The 27,935-nt window shown below is 41.0% G+C and overlaps 1 protein-coding gene and 1 pseudogene across 1 annotated transcript; both read left to right on the top strand.

The window, feature by feature from the left end:
* The first annotated feature begins 700 nt into the window (after window positions 1-700).
* Window positions 701-25,155, top strand: LOC139478827 (receptor-type tyrosine-protein phosphatase epsilon-like). The gene is made up of 29 exons (XM_071261487.1): window positions 701-758; window positions 3,402-3,536; window positions 4,984-5,190; window positions 6,722-6,958; window positions 8,522-8,656; window positions 8,814-8,960; window positions 9,103-9,249; window positions 9,357-9,506; window positions 10,151-10,288; window positions 10,574-10,711; window positions 11,130-11,270; window positions 11,533-11,635; window positions 12,058-12,119; window positions 12,472-12,668; window positions 15,205-15,292; window positions 16,373-16,449; window positions 16,587-16,623; window positions 18,473-18,570; window positions 19,004-19,129; window positions 19,316-19,461; window positions 20,126-20,261; window positions 20,890-21,033; window positions 21,159-21,192; window positions 21,662-21,726; window positions 21,957-22,082; window positions 22,176-22,301; window positions 23,160-23,296; window positions 23,992-24,127; window positions 24,539-25,155. Exons 1-29 carry the CDS (start codon window positions 701-703, stop codon window positions 24,608-24,610), a joined length of 3,543 nt encoding a protein of 1,180 aa, XP_071117588.1. The 3' UTR covers window positions 24,611-25,155.
* On the top strand, window positions 25,042-27,082 carry LOC139478842 (uncharacterized; annotated as a pseudogene).
* Window positions 27,083-27,935: the final 853 nt, after the last annotated feature.

Genomic DNA, 27,935 nt, shown 5'->3' with positions numbered 1-27,935 from the left:
GTGTCAAGGTGGTAAGTAGGGTCTGATGCAGGTCGTGTATATGTTGTGCCAGGTTTGTAAGTCGGGCCTGGTGCAGGTCGTGAAGCTGTTGTGTCAGTGTGGTAAGTAGGGCCAGGTGCAGGTCGTGTGGCTGTTGTGTCAGTGTGGTAAGTAGGGACTGGTGCAGGTAAACATAGTAGTATCACATCCACCACCACACGTAGGTTATATGTTTATTTGACGAAATACGGGATAATTGATAATGATGTCGATGGTATCTGTATACCTATCTATGCTGGGAATATTTTTGAGGAAAATTTGACTCGAAAAGAGTAAGCGCTTATCATAAAAGCATACGGACAGTGTCAGGTACACGACGTTATATATATGATCAGGGTGGTAAGTAGGGACTGAAGTGGTTAAACAAAGTGTAATCACATCCTCTACATTTAGGGCACCGAAAAAGTCATGTCATTGTAGAAGGCAACGTACAAATCGATAGATAGTGTCTGACTGTGTGAGGCAGCCACTGGATTGGAAGACGATAAGCCTCCATTACACCCATATTAAACGAATGAGGACATGATTTCATCATAAGAAAGCCCAAGTGACTGTGTTTACAACACTCTGGCGCGTGGGGTGTGGCGACTCAAGTTGATAACGTCCTTGTCATCTTTATGAGGACACTACAATAAACATCCTGGTTTGTTCACTCGGCAACATGGAGGTCTCCGTGCTCGGGGTGCTGCTCTGTGTCTGCATGCTGGACGTTGTGGCAGGTAATGTCGCGTTGTCTTTAAAATAAGTTATATGGTATTTGCTATCCTGCCTGGTAATCGGCATTACAGTGATAAAACAACTTAGTCGTAGACCGTCTCTGAGTAGGATAGCACTATTTAACCGGCATTAGCCAGGACCAGTAGACGCAGTCACACACACACACACACACACACACACACACACACACACACACCCATACATACATACACGTGCATGCACGTTGTTATATAAGTGAAATGATCTTGATGAACGCGACGTTAACCCCATTACATTTCACATCATCATTAATTTAAGTACGTTGATGTTGAAGTTATGTTAATTATATGTATGTTTATCTGCTTAAGTTGAATATAAAACAGATTCTAATGAAATGAAAACTATTGTCAATATATCAGAGCATTCGGGTGAAACCAGACACTGCGCTGGTTTTTTTCAACGTAGGAAAAACAGTGACAATGAGCTCTCCAATGGTGCTGCTGGTTACAACATCTGGCGGCACTGTTGATGTGAGATCTCAGGGATATGTGTGTATCTTTATGTCAGGAAGTATATTTTGTTTGTCTCCTACGTGTGTCTCAAGTCGGCAATAAAGCATCACAGAGGCTGAGGAGTTTGAGTGTTTGCAGGCATCAACCTCCTTTTTTATATTGACCCCATCACAGGTTCATTGGGGATGTTTAAGCGGCAACTGGAGCAAATAAAACACACATTGCTAATACCTGTGTAGAAGTAGCTGGTAACGTTATCTACAGACCGGGTAACACATGGCGGTCTGATCTGGGTGCATGCCATAGTGTTGTGATTTATAGCGGAATGCAAGTCTGACCTGAGTCTCTCTGTGTTTACATACCGTCAGCCATTTTGTTGATGTGATATAAAGCTATATCACCCGACACAATCTGTTTTGTATTTATCGTAACCTATACTTCCACACCAACTGTTTAAATATCTTTAACTTAAAGTGCTACTTTGGTCGCATATTTTTTCTTATGATCGCAATTTCCAGTTATTTCAATTATGTATTTATTTTTTTCGAATTTTTATGTTTTTCTCGTAATTTAAGTTATTTTCTCGCAGTTTCAGTCATTTAATTGTTATCTAAATTTTATTTCGAAATTATGGATTTATTTCTCGAAAATTAATTTACATTCGCGCAAAGCGGATTATTTTCTCCTTATGACAAAATACTTCTTTCGACAGTGAGATTAATATTTCCCCTATACTTATGTTCTCGTAATTTAGAAAATATTCGTTCCAGGTGCTTCCGTACAGAACGTCCTGCAGCTCATATGCGTCCTTTCATCGTATGCACCTTGTCTATTGTGTGACAAAGTAAAAACAATATTCCAATAACTGGACAAACTTGAATTATCTAGAAAATAATAGTAGTGAGTGAGTGAGTTGGGTTTAACGCCGCTTTTAACAATATTCCAGTTATATCGCGGCGTGTCAGCTTAATGTGGGAGGAAAGCCCGAAGTGTTGCAGGTCTCAGACGTTTACCACTTCGGTGAAACACGCGAGCACGGGTATGGTGCTGACAAACCTAGAAACATAATCGGGGCGAACCGGGATTCGAACCCACAATCATAGGTTTCTGGCGTGCCCAAGGGACGCAACTCTGCACAGCGAATCGCGGCGCCTTAAACGACTGGGACACCCGTGCCCCCAGAAAATAGTAGTAATATCGAGGAAATACTCGAAATTACGACCAAAAAACGGAATTTCTAAAAGAAACAGACAAGTGAAATGAGGAAAACAGTACGAGATATTATTCACTTAAAGATAAGATATGCTTCCCTTGGTATCTCGTAGCTATCTTTACACTAAAACTATCCATGTTTTGATAATAAGGTTATAAGTGATCGGGCTTTACAGTTGCTAGTTACAGGCAGCTGTTCTGATGGTACATACAGCTACCAGTGTCACTGTCTATCTCTGATATAATTCTGTTATAGACAGCTGTGCTGATGATACATACAGCTACCAGTGTCACTGCCTATCTCTGATATGATAGGTCTGTTACATACAGCTGTCCTGATCGTACATACGACTACCAGTGTCACTGTCTCGCTCTGATATAATACTTCTGTTACAGACAGCTGCCCTGATGGTACATACGGCTACCAGTGTCACTGTCTGTCTCTGATATAATTCTTCTGTTACAGGCAGCTGTCCTGATGGTACATACGGCTACCAGTGTCACTGTCTATCTCTGATATAATAATTATGTTACAGGCAGCTGTCCTGATGGTACATACGGCTACCAGTGTCACTGTCTATCTCTGATATAATACTTCTGTTACAGGCCGCTGTCCTGATGGTACATACAGCTACCAGTGTCACTGTTTATCTCTGATATAATACTTCTGTTACAGGCCGCTGCCCTGATGGTACATACGTGTACCAGTGTCACTCTCTATCTTTGATATAATACTTCTGTTTCAGGCAGCTGCCCTGATGGTACGTACAGCTACCAGTGTCACTGTCTCTCTCTGATATAATCCTTCTGTTACAGGCAGCTGTCATGACTTTGGCGTTTTATATTCATGCTACAACCAGTGCTGCTGAACATATCTGTTATAGCTCATATGTATTCAGTGTCAGGCATCTGCCCTTACGTTACATCTATATTATGTTACAGCCATATGTCCTAGTGGAACATACGGGTACGGATGTGGGTACCAATGCCATTGTAATTTGGCGAATTGTGATCCTGCCAATGGCTGTAACTCTGAAGATTGTGACACAGGTTGGTCAGGACTGACATGTCAGAAAGGTGAGTCTACATTGTCGATTGAAAGTTTAATTAGCTAAATTTGTGTGTGTGTGTGTGTGTGTGTGTGTGTGTGTGTGTGTGTGTGTGTGTGTGTGTGTGTGTGTGTGTGTGTGTGTGTGTGTGTGTGTGTGTGTGTGTGTGTGTGTGTGTGTGTGTGTTTATATACCTTGGAAAAACCAAACTAAAATGCAATTGAGCTTCAATTACTGAAGTGGTACCAAGATGGGTGTTATTTAAATAGAACATAGTTGATTGGGAGCTGCCATCACTTTCAGAACTGTGGAGGCAACAACATATATTTTGGTAAGAATGTACTATTACTATTATCATAGCGACTTTGCAGTCATCAACATGTCATCCAGTGTGATTAAAGCATTTCGTGTGTCGTCAGAGTCGTAAAGTATTCATTATTCTACGTCACATTTCACACGAATCAACACGAATAGGAAGAATAGATTTATATCGGTCACTTTATCTTCGATCTAGCAGATGTTATTGCGTGCATGTATTGTAAACTTTAAGGCTACTCCCAATCAGTGTTAGAAAGGCACCTCATGGGAAACGAGTAAACTCAACAGTGTATGTGATTTTCAATTCAGAAGTAAGTTTAATGTTTTGTTACAGCTAGAAGTCTGCTCTCTATGAATTATAGCTTGTCTGTTTAAACATATGTGGATAATATATGAAGCTGTGGGGGATCATAGCAAAACGGAAATAAACTGTACCTCTATCATCAACTCGCAGAAAGCATCGATACATTGCAAGGAACCTAAATCTTGAACGTTCACCTTAAACTGTATTGATTGCTACTCACCAGGACCGCCACTCCGCTTGAATAATTGTGGAACATGCACCGTACAAGAACTAACCAGCAAACCAAACAGGAGCAACACAGAAGTTCATTGCTTGAAACATCCAAAATTTCATTTTTCAACAAACAACATATCACTCATCAAAGGCTGTATTTACGTGTATATTTTTGGGCAAAACATCACACTGCTTCGTTTCTCGGTCCGATAATCGTCTTTGCAAGCATTACACCACTATGCTGGCACTAACTATCGAGAAAAGCACTGGAGTCAACTCTTAACTCTCCAATCAACACATGGCCAATAGTATTTTGGACAATTAACATTGTAATGGCTGTATAACTGGTTGACGCGTGCTGTGAAATGTTTCTGGCCATGAGATTATTATCAAAAACAAAAACATACATTGTCACAATACAGGATTATGGTAAATCAAAGCCTGTTATGCAACGCGATCATAAGTTCTGATGATATATCCGAGATGGGATTTATATTTATGCTTTGTTTAATACCTGTATACGTGATATAGTCTCAAAATAAACAACTTTAAATGTGTGTGTACTTCTATATATATATATTCCTTTCACCAGATAATTACAGGCAAGACATAATGCACGAACCCATGTATTTCATTACAGGCAACATGGCTCTAAAAAAAACCACATCAGCCAGCTCGGTCCATTGGCAGCCAAGCAATGCTGTAAATGGCGACACCACAGGAAACAACGGGGACGTGTGCTTTCATTCACAGTGGGAGGACGGCAACATAACAGATGCATGGTGGAGAGTTTATCTTGAGGAGGAAATACTGATATATAACGTCACCATATACTTCAGAACAGACTGTGAGTACAAAGGAATCCAACTGACCACAGTTTTGGCCAAATTATATGTTACGTTAAAATACACCAGGAAAAAGAGCCAAGGACAAACTGAAATATTTCAGTGACTGATGAAACAAGTGCATTGACGTAGAAGACAAAATGCGATCAGTTTAACGATGGCGATCTGGACAACCCACTGACAATGATAAATAATCACCATTGTAAGTTGAGTTTAAATGTTAATCGCGATATTGTAGCATGACCGTCAGTTACGTTTTGGTCCAGAAACAGGGTCCCTTTGAAATATGGAGCTGCAGTCTCTATACAGAGCTTACAGGGGTGTTTGTTCTGAACAAAAAGGTCACTTTGAGTCCTTAAATGACACCCGAAAGTTTAGTAACGAGTAAATCTTTTTCATGCCCGGATGACGGCCTCCACCCTGCGCGTCATTCCTCCAGTGAGACATCGAGTCTGCTGACGGGGCAACTGCAGCCACTCCCGATGCAAATATGCTTCCAATTCACGCAGATTCTGTACAGTAGGCCCCTGTGACTGCATACGGCCCCCAGGCATGTCACACATGACGGAAGTAGGCTGACATTGATGGAATGAGGGGGTCTGGCGTTATTATCCATGAACTGAGGTCTGGTGACTAGTTAATGGTTGTCGAACAACAACTGGTTCTAGTATTTCGCGGATGTGCTGATAACCTGTAAGCTTGACTTGTATGGTAACGCGGCCGGGGATCAAACCCCCGACCTTCCGCTGTCCGTACAGATGCTCTATCCCTAGACCAAGGAGACAGTAGTTTAGTTTGGAGAAAAGTAGATATAGGAATATGTAAGTAGAGGAATAAGTATAGGTATTTTGAAATATAGGTGGTTTAAACATAAAGATTTATCAGAAGTACGTGAGTTTTTATACATCATTTTTTTTTATTCTGTTTTAATGTTATGATTCATATTGTACATTTTGTTTGGTGATATACTAAATTCCTTATGTTTCTGCACATATTGTGTCATTATTCTCCTCATGCCTTGTTCATGAGCCGAAACAATGTGCTTTCCACGACTGTCCCAACTCGCTGATTCGCAGATGAAACCGACTGCACCATCTTAATGAAACACAATGCAAAGTGCTGTGAGTCAGAGTGTTGGATGCGAACTGAGCACTCAAAGATCAGTGAACTCCTCGGTCACTGGGCAGGTTCACGCTAGGAGCGCCCTTACAATGTATTTAGAATTGTCAGACGTTAAAGGTAAAATATTAATCAAGAATACGCCTTATTATTATACAGACTTTGACATGGTGCAACATGCGGAAACATACCATGAAGTAGTTAAACTTATAAGTCAGCGCAGATGTTCACCTGGGGTATCTAAAATTATTGACCATAATCATGTACCACAAAAAAAATATTACTTAAAGGCTTCGTGAGTATATCTCAACAGGCTACGTATGGGACTCTGAGCACATTTATAGCATTTTAGTATATTAATTATTGTATACAGCGGTAATGTTGAAGTACTAACATTGGTGATTTATTGATCAGATATAGTACGTCGGAACGGTATCCAGATTTACATAGCTGATACTGCCACCTCCCCAACTGATGGAGTCAACTGCTACAACGTGACAGGGAACAGAAACGGGACAGACATACCTGATGTTTTGAACGCCACGTGTTCTGGTGAAGGGCGCTATCTAGTCCTGTACACCACCACTGTCAACAACGAAATTGATAATATCAGCAAACCAATACTGGATTTCTGTGAAGTGAAGGTTGACGGTATTGGTTATGTTTCATACTACACTTAAGCCGTCATTAGAACCCAATAACTTTAAATGTGGTTACATAATTTAATTTTATAATTTTCCCTCACAAAACAAACCATATTCATCCCAAAAGCATCTTATCTCTTCGTATAATTTGGTACCTTCAAGAAGCACACACAAGGCAAATAACACAATTACCCATCTTCTTTTATAGTTTTGGAATTGGAAGCGTTAAATAACTTGTGTTTGCAATACGAATACATAACTCGCAGTGTACATATGTATATATACGTATAAAGGAGGACGAACCTTTTTATTGACATAATAACAGCATATATTTGTGATTTGATTTTTGTTAGATTTCAGAACTTCTGTTGAAATCATTGCAATGCTAGTTTACATGTTTTGAATGACTCTTGTGCTGGTAAAGGGCACTATCTTCTCCTGTATACAAACCAGATATTATAACTATCCAACAATGTTTTCTTTGAAGTAAATGCTCATGGTAAAAAGCAATGATCTCTTTGTGTCTACTTCTATTGTTCTAAAATGTAAATACATGTATTCTGTTAGTGAATGTACTGTATCTATTCTAACAACTATACAACCACAGACTGAGATATATTTTACTTGAAAGCTAAAAATAATTTTGGCGAATTTGTCGTGACAAAATCAAGGTTTGAACACAAATCTGCTGCATGGAAACGAATTGCAGACAAACTTGTCAAAACAATTTCCGTAATGATTGAATGTTGTATCAAGGTAAATATTGATAAATATGTTTGTTTGACTTCATGAAAGACAACAATGTCAAATAGTGAATCAAATAGAAGAATGGTGGTTATTGGGAATACATGCTGCAAACCTATTTAAACATAAGCAGAGTATATTGTATGCTTCCGACTGTACCTTAAGCATGTGTTTATGAATCACTAACAATAACTCATGATACCAGGTTCTCACGAATAGATTACCTATCCTGTGCCACTGTTGGCACCTTTGCCCTAAATCCTTCAATAAGTCGACGTCGAATATGGAATAGTACGTGTGTGGTTCGTTCAGATCAAGGACAACCAACTTGGAACGTAACACGTTTGTGAATGTTCGTTCAAGCCACAGAATGTTATATTATAACTGGCTGAAATCCAGAGGCCACAAAGTGCACGAGTGCTTGATTGAATGAATATTAATCAATACAATAACACACACTTAGACAGATCAATTGTTGAAACAAACGCTATAAAGCTACCCAGGATCTACCTGATAATGTTTTCTCAAATAGATAGGAAAGGTACCGATCTAGAAATCCATCATGTGTACAAAGGACTTGACATTCAATCAGACGAATATGTTTGCGCCAAAGGAAGACTTAGTGTACATGCATAAGATGGTTTGTTCGGTTAAGCATGCGTTGAATTCATACTCTTCAACTTAAAATCCAGACATGTTATACTTTTCTCATAGCGTTTTACTCTAAATGAAAATGAATCACATTTTTTTCTCTCGACCAAATGTACAAAACGTGTTGAACATGTTGCTCTGCAGGGTGTTTTTTATGGACTTCATGCATTAACAGTGTGCAGCAATGGTACTTTCGGCGCTGACTGTGACAACTACTGCCACTGTGACGGCGAGGTGTGCGACTACGTGAGCGGTGTCTGTCCTGGTGGAGTATGCCTACCTGGTTGGGCAACAGAGATGTGTGATACAGGTCCGTGCGTGTTGCCTGCGTGTACTTTTTAATGAAAACGTGTTCTTCACTGTCATTGTGTATACATTTAAATGGCCTATTCATTCAATATATCACGGAATTAATCAAGCATTATACGACTCGCTAGAATATCACTGGGTATTGTTTTATCTTTAAGAGTGTGAATCTGGCAACTATGGAGCCAACTGTAGTGAGATTTGCCCGAACAGAAACTGCAAGGGCAACAACTCTAGTTGTGACCACGTGACAGGGACGTGTGCTGAAGGCTGCAAGGCAGGATGGAATGGAACAGATTGTACACAGAGTAAGAAAATAATTCACCAATCAGCTGCATACAAATAGCTTTCCAACCGACACAGAAGGTGTGGTAAATGACATATTCAGAAAAAGAGTTTCACTAACACAATTAGTCGTTTAAAACGTTCTGCATGTGCCATTTATCACAGAATGCTTACAATCGTATGGCGACGGCTGTTCCAAAATGTGCTCAGAGAGGAATTGCAATGGGACCTCACCAGACAACTGTGATCACGTGACCGGCGAGTGTGAAAGTGGTTGCAAGCCCGGATGGAAAGACACTGACTGTACAGCAGGTTTGTTGCCGATTGTTTTCTTTTTGCGTTGATTGAAACCAAACTATAACATTGCATGTCAGCAGTTAGAAGACATACATCACAATTCTTCACTTTCCTGTCGACAGCATGTGTCCTTGATGTTGAGTACGGAGCTAACTGTGTGGGTAACTGCAGTGCCCGGATGTGTGAGGGAGGGACGGGCACCTGTCCCTGGGATACAGGCCGGTGTGAGTCAGGATGTCAGTCAGGATGGAAGGGAGAAGACTGCATTCAAGGTTATATACAACAACATTTGTCCACGTGGTTATGAATCTTTTCCACATTAAATCATCCTTTCTTTCATTACCCTTGATCGGATTTCGTTGATTTATATGAACCATTACAGTGGCCTTGCACACAGGTCACAGACTGACTGTATCATCCATACATGCACATACATTTTGATGTATTGTAACTGCATGAAAAGGATGTGATTAGGTGTAAACAAATAATTGATAGCAGTATTTTTGCTGACAAAACTAGATACATAAACAAACGTAACATTCTTATCAGTTACTTTGATTCCAATTAGCATCAACAAGCATATGCAAATATGTTTATTTTTTCTTGTTTTATCATTTATGTAATGTATATTCTGTTCGTACATGTCCAGATTCCAATGCGGTACAACACCAAATTTCAAAATAGAGTTTTGTGATGGATTATATGAATCAGCATCCAAAAATACGACATGTTGGATTTATCTGTATTTATCTGTTTTAGAAAATGCAGTGTTGTTACGTCTCAGCATCTTTGGCTTGTTGGTACGACTTTGAAACAAAAGTCATGAATGTGATGTCATTTAGCCGGAAGTATTCGGCACAGGACGTTATGTTTTGTAAATTTGCTTCATAGTCGTGTTGAATTCTTTGTGATTCAGTGTGTAGTCCTGGAACATATGGTGCCAACTGTACTGGAGAATGTGGACATTGCCGTGACTCCAAGACCTGTCACCATGTCAACGGTGCCTGCCCGAGTGGATGCAGTGATGGGTGGACGAGCCAGACCTGTACACAAAGTAAGAGGCGAATCATTTCTTTCTGCACTTGTAATATAATGTGATTGTTTATATATCAATTGATTTGTTATTTACGTGTTCACTTATTACCTTCAGACAAACATACAGCGTTCTTGATGTAAGAAAAGATGATGGATTTATCATCAAATTTGAAAATAGTTTTTCTATTATTCTCATCAATACGAAGTAATGCCATAGCAGACGGGATTGTGACATATGGAGGAGTATGTTGCCACCTTCACTGACGTATAATATCAAAACATTGCTTGGTTTGCTTCCCTGAAGGATGCAGTCACGGCACATTCGGAGCGAACTGTTCCCGCGTGTGTGGTGAATGTCAGGACAAACAAGCTTGTCACCACGTGAACGGCACGTGCTGGGGACTGTGTGGCCCAGGATGGGCAAGTGACGGCTGCAGGGAAGGTAAGATTTGTCTGAAGTCGGAAACTTTGACATGGAGAAAAATCGAAATTGATACACTAACGTTTCCTGCCATCTGATGACATAAGGTAGTGTTATACTGGGAACAGTTCACAACATTTGGTTGATATTCTGCACTGTTGATATATCGGTTTAAAATACTGCGAAAATTCCCAATTTAAACCAGATGATTAATAGTGGTTTAATGTGCTAACCTCATGTTTCAGCCTAATGTTTAGGAAGTACCAGTCTGCATAGCCAGATACGTTTCAAGAGAGTGTACATTGGAAACAATAGACCCCAAATCAAGAAAGTAGCTTCCCTGCTGTTGTTAAAGAAATCTTCTATAGTTAGCCTTTTCGCGTAAATACTGTAGCAATTCAACAACAAATACAATAATCTGGGTGTCTTCTGTGACCAGAGTGTCAAGACGGAAAGCACGGTGCTGGGTGTGGCGAGGGATGTGGACACTGTTTGGGTGATGTCGTGTGTAACAAGACTAACGGGGCGTGTCCTGGAGGATGTCGGGAGGGATACACAGGAGACATGTGCATTGTGCAAGGTGAATCTGTGTATGCTGTGTGATAGTACTCGTTTGACTTGACTTTCAAATACATGTATACTCACGACAATACACGCATGACGCAGAGCTGTGATGTATTCATGTTCAGCAGATATTCATAAACGTCACTGCGAAGTTTTTGCTTAGATTCATTTGGGGAAATTCCGTTGAAGTGTTACAACTAATACCGTTTTGTTATTTTTGGAAAAAGATTTCTATTATTGGAAATAACACTAACGATTACTGTCACTTTCCGTTGTAGAGCCTGTAGAAGCACCGCCGACGGATGCAGGTGTCATAGCAGGATCTGTAGTTGCCGTGGTCATTGCAGTAGTCGTCGTAATTGTGGCTGTGGTCTTCATTAGGTGATGCCCACAGAATGTACATAAACACTCCCGACTGATATCATCAAACAATATTTTTAGTCTTCTTAGTTCAATCTCATTTATCAGTTGGATGTGTAACTTGTGGCAGTGTATCATTACTGATATATGTTGTTAATGCACAAATTCCAATACAGTCACGCAGGTCATTGGCAGCACTGAATAAAGCCATAATGGAAGGTGATCATCCCACCAACCTCGCCACACGTAACAACGTTCAGCATCCGATGTCCCTGCAAACTGTATAAGTTTAAACATTAATGTATAACAATCTATATCAAACAAGTATCATATGCCATAGATCAAGAGCAACAAGGACAATTATACTAAAAAACATCTTCGTTTTGTTCTTAATAGTAAGATGGATATGATGTAGTAATGTTGAGCATAATCTGTTTTTCCAGAAGAAGAAGAGGTAATCATCAGAAATCTGAAAACGAAACCAGTATGGTCAAGATGAAGGAAGGTCAGTTTCGGAAATGTATCTTATACATGTACTACTTGTCGATTGGTGGCCGGTTTCAAGACGGGTGTCTCATGAGATTTCTGGGGCTTAAGCCGTGCTTAACACTAAAACACGTGATCCGCTTTGCGTCACTTTAGGCAAGTGTCCGATATACGTACACATTGGTTCACCCAGTAGCGATTTGGTACCATGATGAAATGGAGATAGTTAACCCTCAAAGGCCGGCCTTTTTTCAAATTTTGAAATACGTAACCTTGATCAAACAACTTTTGATGAAAAGTCATATGACGTTCATTACATCTTAGTAGAACGAGCTGGAGCTCAGCACGTATTACTTCCATGTATGCAACAGAGGATGCACACGAGACGGGAGTAGACAACCCTGTACGTGTCCTAGAGGAGGACGAGGGTGATCTAGAGGAGGACCACGGTGCCACGTACTACAACATAGCGAGTGCTCCTGCATTGACGGTGGTGTCTGTAGATCAGTTGGGGGAGCGGATCAAGGAGCTGCAGGTGCCCGTCGGGGGATTCCAGGCCGAGTTTCAGGTCAGCTGGATGAAAGTCAAAGAATGCGTTCATGAACATAATATGCCTTGTATAACTGCCTGTTACTGATGTTCAATGACCAATCATCTGTATACAGATCTAAGACTTATATATCAACTGTTAACCGGTTGTCTTAAATTCCAAGATATCAATACTAAAGTTCGTAATATTTCAATTGTCATTTGTCACAATAGGTTATATTTTAACGACCGCAGTCAGTTTTCATATGCTTTCTAGTGTTTGAATATATGCAAGTTTCATCAGCTGGGTGATTTGGCAATGTCAATGTTGATGTAAAGACCCGCGTCATATTATGGACATATACATAGAGGTTATCACGCGAGTGAGTTTGGGGATTGTAAATATCCTGCATTAGGAATAAACATTGTATTTAGCGAGCCTTGGCGAGCTAAATACATTGTGTTTATTCCTAATTTAGTACTTAAATATTTTAGTATAGTTTATGGCATCCTCTGGTTGGACAAGGTCCCTTCATGTACATACCACACAATGTATGCCTCATACGTTTTTCTCCAACCTGGTTTTTAATAACCTTACATTGCATCACAACGGTACAATCACTTTCCGTTTCATATATTCCCATTTTTTGGTAAAACTTTTGGAATACACAGCGGCTGCAATCACTGTCTATTAAATATTAGTCTTATTTGTATAACAAACTTAATTATCCTAATGCCCTTTTATCATCAAAGTTTGTGTATCAGTCCGTAATTAGCAGTTGTTGTTTTGGTGGGGTTTTTTTTGTTCGTTTTTTTTATTTTTTAACTTGTAATATGCGTATGCAGTTCAACCACGGTTCGTTTATGAATCCATATTTTGGTATAAGCCAGGTAAACATAGGTCGCGCGCATGCGCAACTTTTCCCTTTGTTCTACCAAGTCAGCCATTAATCGTGTCTCGGGTAATTTGAAGTGCAACGTTATCCCACCTCCACCCACATCACCACCTTTATTTTCAGGTCATCGATTGCCTCCAGCATGTTGATCTTCTTCTCATCCGTTTAGGTGATGCCCTCCGACTCTTATTAACACATTTATTTCAACTTGCTCAAATATGTTTATATCATCTTCTAATCTAGCTCATGCCTTTGCATGTCCTTTGTTTTGTACCACCATGCCACGTACATCATGGAATTCTAGTGGAGCCGGCATGTATTACCCCAAAATTATCTTCAATAATTCACTTTGCTTAGGTAAGGCATACACCTTCAGTCGGCCACACCCGCCGGGGTATTGTCGGTTGGCTACACAGTTATGTAGCTAGTTATACCCGTCGGGGTATCGTTAACGTTGGCCAGCTACACTGTCATCTGTAGCAAGTTATACCCGTCGGGGTATCGGTTTGTCTGGCGTCAGACTATAGCCGACTGAAGGCGTATCTCAATTCTATCACGTAGCATACCCTTAGTTAGCTTACCCATCGGGGTAAAGCAGTACCGTTCTATTTCGTCAAATAACAGGGGGCTACTGGCTCCACGAGAATCCCCAATCAACCCAAAAACAATAAATATTTTATTTTATCAGTTGCCTTATGTTGTCTTGTCCGAATCCGAGGAAATAAAACAGGATATTTACCATCCCCAAACATACAAGCGTGATAACCTCCTGATCATATAATGTCATTCTTAAATTCTGTGCTTTAAAATCGCTTTCCCTCTCTCACAAACATTACCGAAACATTGCCACTTTTCCTTGAATGCGCGCATTAATATTTATTACGTCACAGGGTAAGTGATGTGTCAGTCGGACAGTGACAGTAGCCAATATAGTTCCAACTGAAATCTGTTTCTTATACACTGGCGAAGCAAACATATACGCAAAACAACAGTTGTTTTTAATTGCCTTTCGCGGCAATCCATCGGTCTGTCCGCTAGAGTAACTGCCCTTTGTCAAAGGGAAGCTACTCTTACCCTAGTCTATGAGTGAGTGAATGAGTTTGGTCTGTCCTGTCATAACGTTAAGAAGTGTAGTCAGATGTACACACAGCGGCAAAACGAAAGGTAACAATTCAAACATATTTCGGCCAAATCCAACTATTTTAATTTGTGGAGAAGGTTTCAAGCCGCAGAGGTCTACAAGCGCATATATGGCTACTGATCCCGCTTGGCTAGGCCTCGTCCCCTCGCAAAATTGTTTCGAAATTTATATCTCCAAAGTTGCCAAAACTGCCTTAGCTACGTCACAGTTAGACACTGGTTTTCAGTGTATTAGACTGTTCTTTTGATAATGATAGCAATTATCCCTGTAGTTTATCCAGATTCCGAATGGTTAATTCTGACTCGATCGCCGAATGACGAGGGCGACGCCATGTTTGTTTATAAACAGTGAAAGTAGTCCTACTTGACCTTTGATATTTGCATCTCTATCCGCATATGACCCCAACGGATATCGTTTTTATCGAGAAACCTACCCATTATATGATAAATGTGTTTATATCTGATCCTCAATTGATTATCATCCATGCTTCATAGATGTCAAGTTTAACATAAGTTGTTCCTTTATTTCATTTACCACAGAAGCTGCCCTCCACCTTTACCAGATCTTACAACATCTCCCAGCTGGAGGAAAACAAGGGCAAAAACAAGTACCGAAGTTATTACCCCTGTGAGTATTTTAATGCTTAAACATATAATATGGGCATTATGAGAACTAAACGTATCATAATGATAGTAGGTTTTTATCTGCCTTTGCATTAATGTCAGTAGCGTGACATGCTTTTTCATTTTATTTCAATTGCAGTTGTGATATATGTCATAGCTGTCATAATTTGAGCATATGTATCAAATCAACAAGGAGGCAAATAGGACATGAGATGCAGGGTTTTGACTCACTGTCACTCCTTTATGCTAATAGCATGTGTTATTCATATAATCAATAAGGTTAGTTTTCACCTCATGTAATTCTAAGTCTGTTTTGTAGATATTGCACTACTTATGCTTGTGCCTATTCTACGAAGCGAGTGAAGTTTTATGCATTGCAAGGTATTATGTCCGTCTCAAGTTTCCTAAGTTTTCAAAAAATGTGCTTCTAGTCTTCCAGGTTTCAGTATTCGTGAATGTTTTGTCACTTCAATTAACTTTGCATATGAATACTACAGCATTAAGTAGTTGGTTGGTTTGTTGTTTAACGCTGCACTATTCCAGCTATATTACCGCGGTCTGTAAATATTCGAGTCAATCCGGTGGTTATTATCAGGAGCATCGATCCACGCAGTTGGGATCGATGACATGCATCAACCAAGTCAGCGAGCCTGACCACCCAATCCCGCTAGTCGCCTCTTACGACAAAAATAGTCCTATTCCACTCCAAATCTTCACGGGTCACCTGTATTAGTGTACATTGGGATCCATTTCACTTCATTGCAACATGGCTTATATACAACAGATGGTACTTAGAGTACACATTCAAAGTGTCTTTATGATTCCACTGTTACTTAGATGTCAGTTTATTATGACTCAACATACAAGAAGCAGCCTCTCTGAACATGTTCATGTGTACATTGTACGTGCATTTAGGTATGTAATCCAGCCAGCAGGGACACCTATAGCTGGGTGTTTAGCTCTCCAAAATGAATCCCCCATCATAACATATCAGCAATATATGGTAAGCTCTATCAATCACAATTTGGAAGTAATATGATATGCACAACTCTTATATATTCCTATATGTCCCTCTAAATTACAGATGATGCCACTCGGGTCGTGTTGAAGGAGGTGCCAGACCAGCCTGGTTCCGACTACATCAATGCCAGCTACATCGATGTCAGTAGGATATCATGTTTCCTTAAAGAAAGAGTTTGTTGACTTATCAAATTATTATTATTTTTATTTTCAGGTAATGTTATGACAAAAACAATGAGATATGTGACACACTTTAACATCTTATATATTTTTACTAGGGGCATTCTCAACCCAAAGCCTACATAGCAGCACAAGGTACAGTTATTTATGCTTACACTCGTGTAGTGGTCTATCCAGGTACTTACGGTCGTGTAGTGGTCTATCCTTGTACTAACACTCGTGTAGCGGTCTATACTGGTACTAACACACGTGTAGTGGTCTATCCTTGTACTTACACTCGCGTAGCGGTCTATCCTGGTACTAACACTCGCGTAGTAGTCTATCCTGGTACTAACACTCGCGTAGTGGTCTATCCTTGTACTAACACTCGTGTAGTGGTCTATCCTTGTACTTACACTCGTGTAGTGGTCTATCCTTGTACTTACACTCGTGTAGTGGTCTATCCTTGTACTAACACTCGTGTAGTGGTCTATCCTGGTACTAACACTCGTGTAGCGTTCTATCCTGGTACTTACACTCGTGTAGTGGTCTATCCTTGTACTTACACTCGTGTAGTGGTCTATCCTTGTACTTACACTCGCGTAGAGGTCTATCCTGGTACTAACACTCGCGTAGGAGTCTATCCTGGTACTAACACTCGCGTAGCGGTCTATCCTTGTACTTACACTCGTGTAGTGGTCTATCCTGGTACTAACACACGTGTAGTGGTCTATCCTTGTACTTACACTCGTGTAGTGGTCTATCCTTGTACTTACACTCGCGTAGTGGTCTATCCTGGTACTAATACTCGTGTAGCGGTCTATCCTGGTACTAACACTCGTGTAGTGGTCTATCCTTGTACTTACACTCGCGCAGTGGTCTATCCTGGTACTTACACTCGCGTAGTGGTCTATCCTGGTACTAACACTCGCGTAGCGGTCTATCCTGGTACTTACACTCGTGTAGTGGTCTATCCTGGTACTTACACTCGTGTAGTGGTCTATCCTTGTACTTACACTCGTGTAGCGTTCTATCCTGGTACTAACACACGTGTAGTGGTCTATCCTTGTACTTACACTCGTGTAGTGGTCTATCCTGGTACTAACACACGTGTAGTGGCCTATCCTTGTACTTACACTCGTGTAGTGGTCTATCCTGGTACTAACACACGTGTAGTGGTCTATCCTTGTACTTACGCTCGTGTAGTGGTCTATCCTTGTTCTTACACACGTGTAGTGGTCTATCCTTGTACTTACACACGCGTAGTGGTCTATCCTTGTACTTACGCTCGTGTAGTGGTCTATCCTTGTACTAACACACGCACGTGTAGTGGTCTATCCTTGTACTTACACGCGTGTAGCGGTCTAGCCAGGTACTAACACACGTGTAGTGGTCTATCCTTGTACTTACACTCGTGTAGTGGTCTATCCTGGTACTAACACACGTGTAGTGGTCTATCCTTGTACTTACGCTCGTGTAGTGGTCTATCCTTGTTCTTACACACGTGTAGTGGTCTATCCTTGTACTTACACACGCGTAGTGGTCTATCCTTGTACTTACGCTCGTGTAGTGGTCTATGCTTGTACTTACACACGCGTAGTGGTATATCCTTGTACTTACGCTCGTGTAGTGGTCTATCCTTGTACTTACACACGCGTAGTGGTCTATCCTTGTACTTACGCTCGTGTAGTGGTCCATCTTGGTTCTTATGTAAAAGGTTATAATAGCTGTCTGATACGTTTCGACTGTGAGAAGATGCCAACAACTAGCAGTGGGATGTATACAACCATATATGGATCGAACCTGAATATAAACCACATGCATGAGATGCGAAAATGAGTTGAACAAGCATTTTCTCCTCAGCCACGAGGGAGATTGATCAATGTGAATTTGATTTCAAATGTTTGCTTTAAAACGGGTGCTTAACACTCAATAAAAAATTCTAACTTATTGCGTTTTGGAACCCATGTATTCCCTTCAAACGAAGTATTTATATCATGTACAGCTCCTAACGCGAAAACTCTGACTGACCTCTGGAGGATGATCTGGGAACAGAACTGTACACGAATCGTCATGCTGACAAATCTTATGGAATTGGGAAGGGTACGTTTCAGGGAACCACCATTTACTATTGAAGGATGGATTAGGCAAAACCACGAGCGCTATAAAAAACATGATCATCATGGTATTGTAACTGGATTTGTTGGCTTGACATTATTCTCTAACCTCTGCTAAATGATCCTTTATTCTTTGTGACCGAGAGTTGAACAAACGTATCTTCTAGTTAGTCCATTTGACACAATTTAATTCGTTGTAAGTGCCAGATGGATAACACAGCATCTTTTTTGTTGCAAGTGGTTTTTCTCTCATGGACAGTGAGAACGTTTCAAGATCGTGCTTTAGAATTTCTAACTGAATTACCAGACAATGATGCTGTTGAATAAAGCGTCCATACTTTGTATGTGATGTTAAGATCACTGCAGTCTGTCAAGACCCCAACCACAGACAACAGAATGTTTTAGTTTGTTAATTGTAGTTGAAGTGCGATGCAAACTGGTCCGACACATCAGACATGCGTATAGGAGACTTCGTCATATCTGTGACCGACTCAAGAATACGGGCTCACTGGGTCGTCAGGGAACTAGAGATAACAGAGAAAAAGGTAAGGCATCGTTTCATCTGAAATAAGATTCAGATGGTATTAGTAAAAACGTTTAGCTGCAAACATAAATTTATCAAATAATCATGCTTCATCAACTCATCTCCATTTTGTGCATAGTAAACCATTGTTTTGACTTAAGAAAATCAAAATCCTCACCAAAAATGGTTTTCTTTAACATGTCTTCAGGCAAACACCACACGGCGTGTTCATCATTTCCACTTCACAACATGGCCGGATCATGGGACCCCTGAGGAGACGGCCTTGACTGAGTTTCTGTGGCTGGTCAGGACGTCATACAACATCCAGGACGACCCTCTACTGGTACACTGCAGGTGAGGGAGATTGCCTCATCAAATCATATATACAGTAAAAGGGCCTGTGTAGTTTCACACGTTCCAATGGTAAGAGGACCACCTCCGTGGTCTAGTAGTAGAGCTTCCGCCCGGAGAGCGGAAAGTCCGGGGTTCGTCATACCAAAAACGTTAAAAGATGGTACTTGTTGTTACCCTGCCTGGCGCTCGGCATTAAGGGGCTAAAACAATGACTGGTCGGCTCGGAGTCAGTATACTGTGTCTGAGTGTGGTATTCATGTTAAACTGCGGCATGGTATCTCAGTGAGCTAGCACTATAAATCGGCATCAGTCCGGACTAGTACAAGCAGCCAAACACATACTTGCACCTCTCTATATAAGTGCAATAATCTTGGTATTTAATGGTAAGTACTGTGTAAAATGTCTGATTATCAACAACATGACACAGACCCTTCAGGACACTACTGCCGTGAGAATTGTCAAATTAAAATATCTTTAGGTTGACCATGATAACATGGCAGAATCTTGAGGAAAACTATAATACACGAATTAAATTGTAGATGCAGGGATAGTATTGCCAGACAGTGCACGCACATGTTTGTAAACACCATGACATAACAACAAGTTTCATATTTAAGGTAATGATATGCGAAAAAAGTACACATGATATTGAATCTATCCCTAGTGCTGGGATTGGTCGGACAGGCACCTTCTTCGCTGTGGACTACCTGCTGGACCAGGCTCTGGCTGAACAAAGGGTGGATGTGTTTGGTTGTGTCTCGAGGATGAGAGACCAAAGGAAGGGCATGATACAGACCAAGGTGGGACACCATTATCAACAACAGTGCAACACATTGCAATGACAGGTGTTTTCAGTGCTGTTCATAGATATTCTATCATGTATCTGGAGCATGACATCATGCACGATATATACTTGTCTATAACTATTTGCGTAGCATTGACGTATTTAACAATGCAACCAGTATACGAATCGATTATTACAAATCAACAGCCATGTTGTTGAAATATATTATTCTCATGTGACATCAACACGAGATAATCAGGCTCGCGTATATATCCTAACAGATTATACCCGGCGCAGAAGGCCATGAATGGGTTACTAAAAAGGAGCCATGACACTAGATGTTTGGGAAAATAAGTCGATTCTACTTTAATAGAATGCCATATATTCTAAGACAGAGATATACATTCATGTTTATCTTGTGAGCCAAAAGTAATAAAATGTGTTGTTATATATTAGGAACTTGGCTTCACCTCAATATCAAACCATGTACAACCTCTGATTCTTGTATTGCATTAGAAGCAATGCACATAATTTCATAGTTTTATAATCATGTTTAACTACTAAATGTGACATTACGTCAGGAGTCGTACACATGAGTTTAATTTCATACATATGTCCAACTACTGAATGATTTATTGCACTAGGAGCAGTACACCTGTGTTTATATGGCCCTGTATGAAACACTCGTATTTGGTAATACTTCCATCACCGTTGAGGAATTCAGAAACAGCCGAAATATGAAAGGGACGTTCAGCACAGGACGAATGCCAATCGCCAAGTTCATAGAGGTAGCTGTTTTATCACAATACAACTTCGATCATGTATAATTGACAGCATTTGAGCATATTGAAGTAATAATGACACCTGCATTACCACATACAAAACGTGAAAAGAAATGTTCGAACTGTTGTAGGCCCTGAACACACAAAGGAAGGAGCTGTCCCAGGGTGAGTGTGAACAGTCTGACCGGTTAATAGAATCTCAGCAGATAGTGTTGCTCAGTTGTGGTTTCTTAAATACAAATGCTGACTTGCTGATGTTTTTATATTGGTATAAACAGCATGGTGGACTGAACTGATCTCACCAGACAGCATTGTGTATCATCTCGCAGAAGATATTAATACCCTGGTCACTGATTGCTTACTTAACAGTTGCATTAAAGAAATTATCACCAAACAAGCTGATATTGTCAGCTGATTGCAGTTGTGTGTTTCTTAAATGTGGATGCTGAATTGCTGATGTTTTAGGAGTCCTTTACTTATTTTTAGGATGTTCAAACTTTCAAACAGGTGTTACTATCAATATTAAATGATTAAATTACATCCAATTAACTTGCTGAAGTATTAAAGGAATCAGGCATGGAAAGAAGTATAATGAAACTGCTGCTTCAGAACCATATTGAAACTGCTGTTTCAGGAACCAGTGTCAAAGGCCGTGTGTGGATAAATGGACGCACAGACATCCTGGCTGTCAGTTCGCGGGTATCGTATTTGTTTGTTTGTAAATGCACCGAGACCATACCTGTACAGAGCAATGTATCGGAGTATTTTACACACTCCAAAAAACGACAGTGTTCAAAACACACATGTAATGACGTTCATGCGCCTTGTATTTGTCTTACATAAGTCACTTCATCCTGCAGTACGAGCAAGGCATCACGACAATCCCTTTCACACAGCATGGTATATTTATCCTCATTATCCCCTTTTAGTCCCACCTGTCTGTGAAAGGCTACCTGTTAACTGAGGCCCCCTCCGTCACCACAGCTTCTCTGTTCTGGAAACTCACAGAGGAACAGGAGTCTTCCACTGTCATTGTCCTGCCAGACTCACACCAGGTGGGTAATGTTAATCCAATAGTGACACCCATTTGTGTACATACTCCAATTCCATCGTTACTAGATTTTCAAACTTAACTCGTTTTTTGTCAGAGTCTATCCAGTTTTGTGCCATCGACAGGAGACAGCCTTGATCGTGGTCCTGTTAATGTCAGATGCTCCACAGAGGTCCCCATTAACACTGACATCACCCTCTTGAACATCCACAGAGAGATGGAGGTAGGCTCACAATGCACCAGGAACACATCCAAATGGGGATAGTGTCCACGTAGCAAGTTACTACATAAATTGTGATGAAATATTATGAATGTGATTATTTATCCATTGTTTAGCTGTCTTTATCTCACAATATTGTTACCATGGCATCCGAATTCACAGTAAGATCATGCAGAAAACTCACAATGATTAGAACAATTGGTCCTCAATTATTATTGTTCATTTAGTGAATGAGTTGGGTTTAACGCTGCTATTAACAGTATCCCAGCTATATCACAGCGTGTCGGCTCAATGAGGGAGGAAAGCCCGAAGTGATGCAGATCTTAGACGTATACTTCTTTGGTGAAACCCACGAGCACAAGCATGGTGCTGACAAAACTAGAAACATAATCGTGGCGAGCCGGGATACAAACCCACAATCGTAGGTTTCTGGTGTGCCTAAAAGATGCAACTCCACACAGCGAATTGCGGCGCCTTAGGCGACTGGGCCATCCGTGCCCCCCCAAAACTATTATTATGTAACATCTATATTATCCAGGAAACATAATTTAGTGTGCCAAATGTCAATATGGTTCTCAGAGGCTAAGATAAACATAATCCCGACAAGTAGACTAATGGGCTGTATTGTGACATAAGAATGTTTATCCCATCGAATTGTCCGAGTTTGCGGAGGTCACCACATTATCACTTGTGTCTGCGCCATATGTGTTTGCGAAGATGAGCTCAATATCCTTCATGTATAACACAAAAATATCTATCCAAAGATTATAGATGATGATTTTTTGTGATGAAACACACATCGACCTAATGTAAGCTAAAGATTATTACACTTATCACTTACGATTGTAATTTGTTCAACAGAATTCCCCAACAGCACTTGTGCGTGTGTATGTCTTGAACATCCTACCCCAGGAGTCCCCCTCCACTTTCTTGGAGCTGCTGGAACAGGTCGACCGCCACACAGATGTCAACCCCAACACCGTTACTGTCGTATACAGGTAAGGGGCGTACATGAAGCAAGGACTCAGGTCTAGCATGGAATCTCAAACAGCAACGTCCGTGTTATGAATGGCAAAATCTGACAGACATCATTGTCAAGGGATATTCTTGATATCGATTTGTCGAACAGAAAAATAGAAGATTTTGATAAGAGGAAAGAAATAATTACGTGTTACCGGTGAAATATGTATGTTTTTTAAAAAGCAAATTAGCACACTTGGCCAGCATGAGTGACATATTACCTTTTGAATTAGGATGTTGAACCGAAGTTTTTTAGTGTTCTGTCTGTCACACTAATTTATACTTTGGTGCAGTTTCTGTTCAACACAAGGAAGCATTCATATAATGTTTGGTTTTACACAGTAGTTGTAATTCATGAACAAGTGGTTTGATTGTTGTTATCCCTCAACTACATTATATTATTCCTACAATGAACGGTGTGCGGAATACTGATGCAAACATGCATACCTAATCGTTAAAACTCCAGCTGAAACAAGGATCAAGTGGTCTTCGTCCCCAGTCGTCGTGGATCGTGCGACAAAACCATAACAATCTGGCTGGGTTAAACACGCTTATTGACAAGTCATTGTGATGTAGGTAAACAATTCTAACTTTGACGTTTACATGATTTAGACATTCTTATACAGTTGCTTCGAATGGTATATAACCCCATCACCACCTGTTTGTGTTACAGCGATGGCAGCAGACAGAATGGAGCCATGCTGTGTATCCTGAACAATATTGTCCTCGGTCTGAAGCATGACAAACGAGTTGAGATCTACAACAACATGAGAGCTATGGCCCACTGTCTGGACCAGGACATCACACAGGTAGTGGCGATACTGCTACAATTCAGCCACTGTCACGGCCATCGTATGTGTATGTGAATATTTACCACCAGGATGTACATATTAAGATGTTACGTCAATGCGATCTGAGCCTCTAAATAACTTTGCGATGAGATGGGGCAGGATACGCTTAACTTTTCTCGACCACCTGGCATCAAAACTATTTCATTACTTATATTTAATTAACTTCCTAACATACATACGCTGATAGGAAGGCATCTCTACATTATTTTTTGTAATCATGTACATTATTTAAAGCTGTATGTACAGCAGGTCAATAAGTGCAGAATGGACGTGCTTTTGATAGGTGTTCGATAGTTCTCCTCCCCACCTGTGTAAATATCACAGTTATACAACACTTACCGCACACTTGAATCGCCTTCTGTCTTCCAGGCTGACGTTTCCCTGTGTTACGACATGGCCTCGGCGTACATCGAGTCCCAGAACATCTACGCCAACATGTGATGGCCAGACCAGAGTGTTGCATCAATACTACACTGAAAGATTGGGAAGATTCAAGAATCTCGATTGCACGATACTTCTAGCCATTGATCTTAAAATAGTATAGAAATCAGATATGAAATGCTGATCTCACTAACATATCTTCACAGGTGTGCAGATCAATAGACCGTTTTGGATGCTTCATCCCTGAAATACGGTGTCTGAAGTCATTCACATACTAATTCAGCTATACCAATCTCACCACATGACATGGATAGATGAATTGTGATCATATATAATTTACTTTATCTCAACCAAGATTTAGAGAATATTCAAGAACGACAAGAAAGTCGCTTATGATCTATTGCTTACAGAACCATATATCGTCGGCTGTGTTTAAAAGTTGTAGGTTTGTACCCCCTTTCCTCCCTAATACATAACCTACTTTAACCTTTATGACCCTCTGCGTGCTAGGTGTGGGTGACAGATCTATGACCCCCTCTGTGTGGGTGACAGATCTATGACCCTCTGCGTGCTGGGTGTGGGTGACAGATCTATGACCCCCTGTGTGCTGGGTGCGGGTGACAGATCTATGACCCCCTCTGTGTGGGTGACAGATCTATGACCCGCTGCGTGCTAGGTGTGGGTGACAGATCTATGACCCCCTCTGTGTGGGTGACAGATCTATGACCCGCTGCGTGCTAGGTGCGGGTGACAGATCTATGACCCTCTGTGTGCTGGGTGCGGGTGACAGATCTATGACCCCCTGTGTGTTGGTTGTGGGTGACAGATCTATGACCCTCTGCGTGCTGGGTGTGGGTGACAGATCTATGACCCCCTGTGTGCTGGGTGCGGGTGACAGATCTATGACCCCCTGTGTGTTGGTTGTGGGTGACAGATCTATGACCCCCTGTGTGCTGGGTGCGGGTGACAGATCTATGACCCTCTGTGTGCTGGGTGCGGGTGACAGATCTATGACCCCCTGTGTGTTGGTTGTGGGTGACAGATCTATGACCCTCTGCGTGCTGGGTGTGGGTGACAGATCTATGACCCCCTGTGTGCTGGGTGCGGGTGACAGATCTATGACCCCCTGTGTGTTGGTTGTGGGTGACAGATCTATGACCCCCTGTGTGCTGGGTGCGGGTGACAGATCTATGACCCGCTGCGTGCTAGGTGTGGGTGACAGATCTATGACCCTCTGCGTGCTGGGTGCGGGTGACAGATCTATGACCCCCTGTGTGCTGGGTGCGGGTGACAGATCTATGACCCCCTGTGTGTTGGTTGTGGGTGACAGATCTATGACCCTCTGTGTGCTGGGTGTGGGTGACAGATCTATGACCCTATGTGTGCTGGGTGTGGGTGACAGATATATGACCCTCTGTGTGTTGGTTGTGGGTGACAGATCTATGACCCTCTGTGTGCTGGGTGTGGGTGACAGATCTATGACCCCCTGTGTGTTGGTTGTGGGTGACAGACCTATGACCCCCTGTGTGCTGGGTGTGGGTGACAGATATATGACCCTCTGTGTGCTGGGTGTGGATGACAGATCTCTGACCCTCTGTGTGCTGGGTGTGGGTGACAGATCTATGACCCTCTGCGTGCTGGGTGTGGGTCACAGACCTATGACCCCCTGTATGCTGGGTGTGGGTGACAGATCTATGACCCTCTGCGTGCTGGGTGTGGGTGACAGATTTAGGGTTCACTCTGTCCCAGTCATGTCGACACTGAATGCAGCAACAGAGTTGACATGCAATGATCATATAGCATTGGGTTCGAATCCCAGATTCACGCGACACGTCGGCACTACATCCGAGCTCGTCGTTTTCTCAGAAGCGGTAAAAGGTAGAAAAACCCTCCATCATTTCGGCCTTCCTCCCACATCAAGCTGGCTCGCTAAAATAAAACTGAAACGATGCTTCGTACAACTACGTACATACCCAACGTATGGATTGGATTTGCGTAACATTTAAACTTGAAACATTGAAAAGACTTTCTTGAGATTATACATGTACACTCTCATACCAGAACATTTGGTGTATTACACGTATTTATTGATGTAGTCAATTTGTTAATCTGAAAGAAGCTCTACTCGAACATATTCAGATAGCAATATACATGTATGTCTTTTGCTGGATTTCCTGATGAACATAATCTCTGTCACAATTGGGCATAGAATATTTAGACAACAAGTAGACACACCCTGAATGCGAATGGGTGATGAATGCGACCCTGGCTTTCCCGATCGTTCTTTCTATGTGTTCAAACAGAATTTTTACATTACTTTAGTCTAGGGGACGCAACACAAAAATATCCAGACTCAAGTTCAGACAAATCCTCAATTTGTAGATGGCATTATGTCTTTAGTCAAGATAATTGAGCATCTCCACCTCTATCTACAGAATTGGAAATCAAATCAATTGTATTATCTTTATTTGTCCGTGTGTAATCAAACTGGTGGCAGGATCTGCACGAAACTGTACCTAAAGAAGTATTTAACCATAATTATTATTATGTCTACACTTGAGCATGCCCGTTATGTTTCATGTACACATTATCTTGTTTCACGTCTTGAGAGCTGGTTAAATAAAAGTGAGAAAACCCTTTCCATATTCATAAGAAAAGCAGAGTCGATTATACGATTCCGACTATATCATGAGCATGTGTCTATGAATCACCATCCAATGGTGATGATACCAGTTTGATCTCGAAATCCTGTCCACACGGTATTGGTACAAGACACTCAAACAGCGTCACCTCATACACACCAGGAGGGTTTCATTTTGAACAATATCATCAATTATTTTGATTCTGATTTCTCTGCTGTCGTCAATAGTAGAATACACTAAACGACATTACATACAAAAGTGAGATGAAGAATACAATAACATCTGGATCCCTCTATGCAATGGAACTATATGAAGCGCGGTCAGCGAGCTTGACACAACCTACAATGTTTGAAGCCCATCATATGAATGCGATTTAACACGTCATGTACATGTGATTATCATCTGCAGGTGTCCATGGAACATTGAACGTGTAGTATGAGGTCAACAGCTGTGTGTGGTATCTCATACCTGTGAACGAGCAATAAATGTCACTGATGTCGCCAGTAATTCATTTGCTTATTGCTGCATGATGCTTGACCAAATAAATACACAACATGATCTCACAATTGCAACAGTCCTGTTAACATTTAAAAGAAGAAGCGAACAATATGAATACACAAGAAATGCGCATCGCATGTATTAGATGGTGTAAATCAGAAATACAAAATACAGTCTCATAGGAATAAGTGTCAGAAAACGAGTGAGGATTAATGTTGTTTTAATATGCACTTAAGCTCCAGTCT

This window comes from Haliotis cracherodii, unplaced genomic scaffold, assembly GCF_022045235.1.
Source record: "Haliotis cracherodii isolate W230 unplaced genomic scaffold, xgHalCrac1.p SCAF_4, whole genome shotgun sequence".
NCBI classification, from domain to species: Eukaryota; Metazoa; Mollusca; class Gastropoda; order Lepetellida; family Haliotidae; genus Haliotis; species Haliotis cracherodii.
Note: the sequence above shows the minus strand (reverse complement) of the source record. Positions and strands in the feature narration are given on the sequence as shown.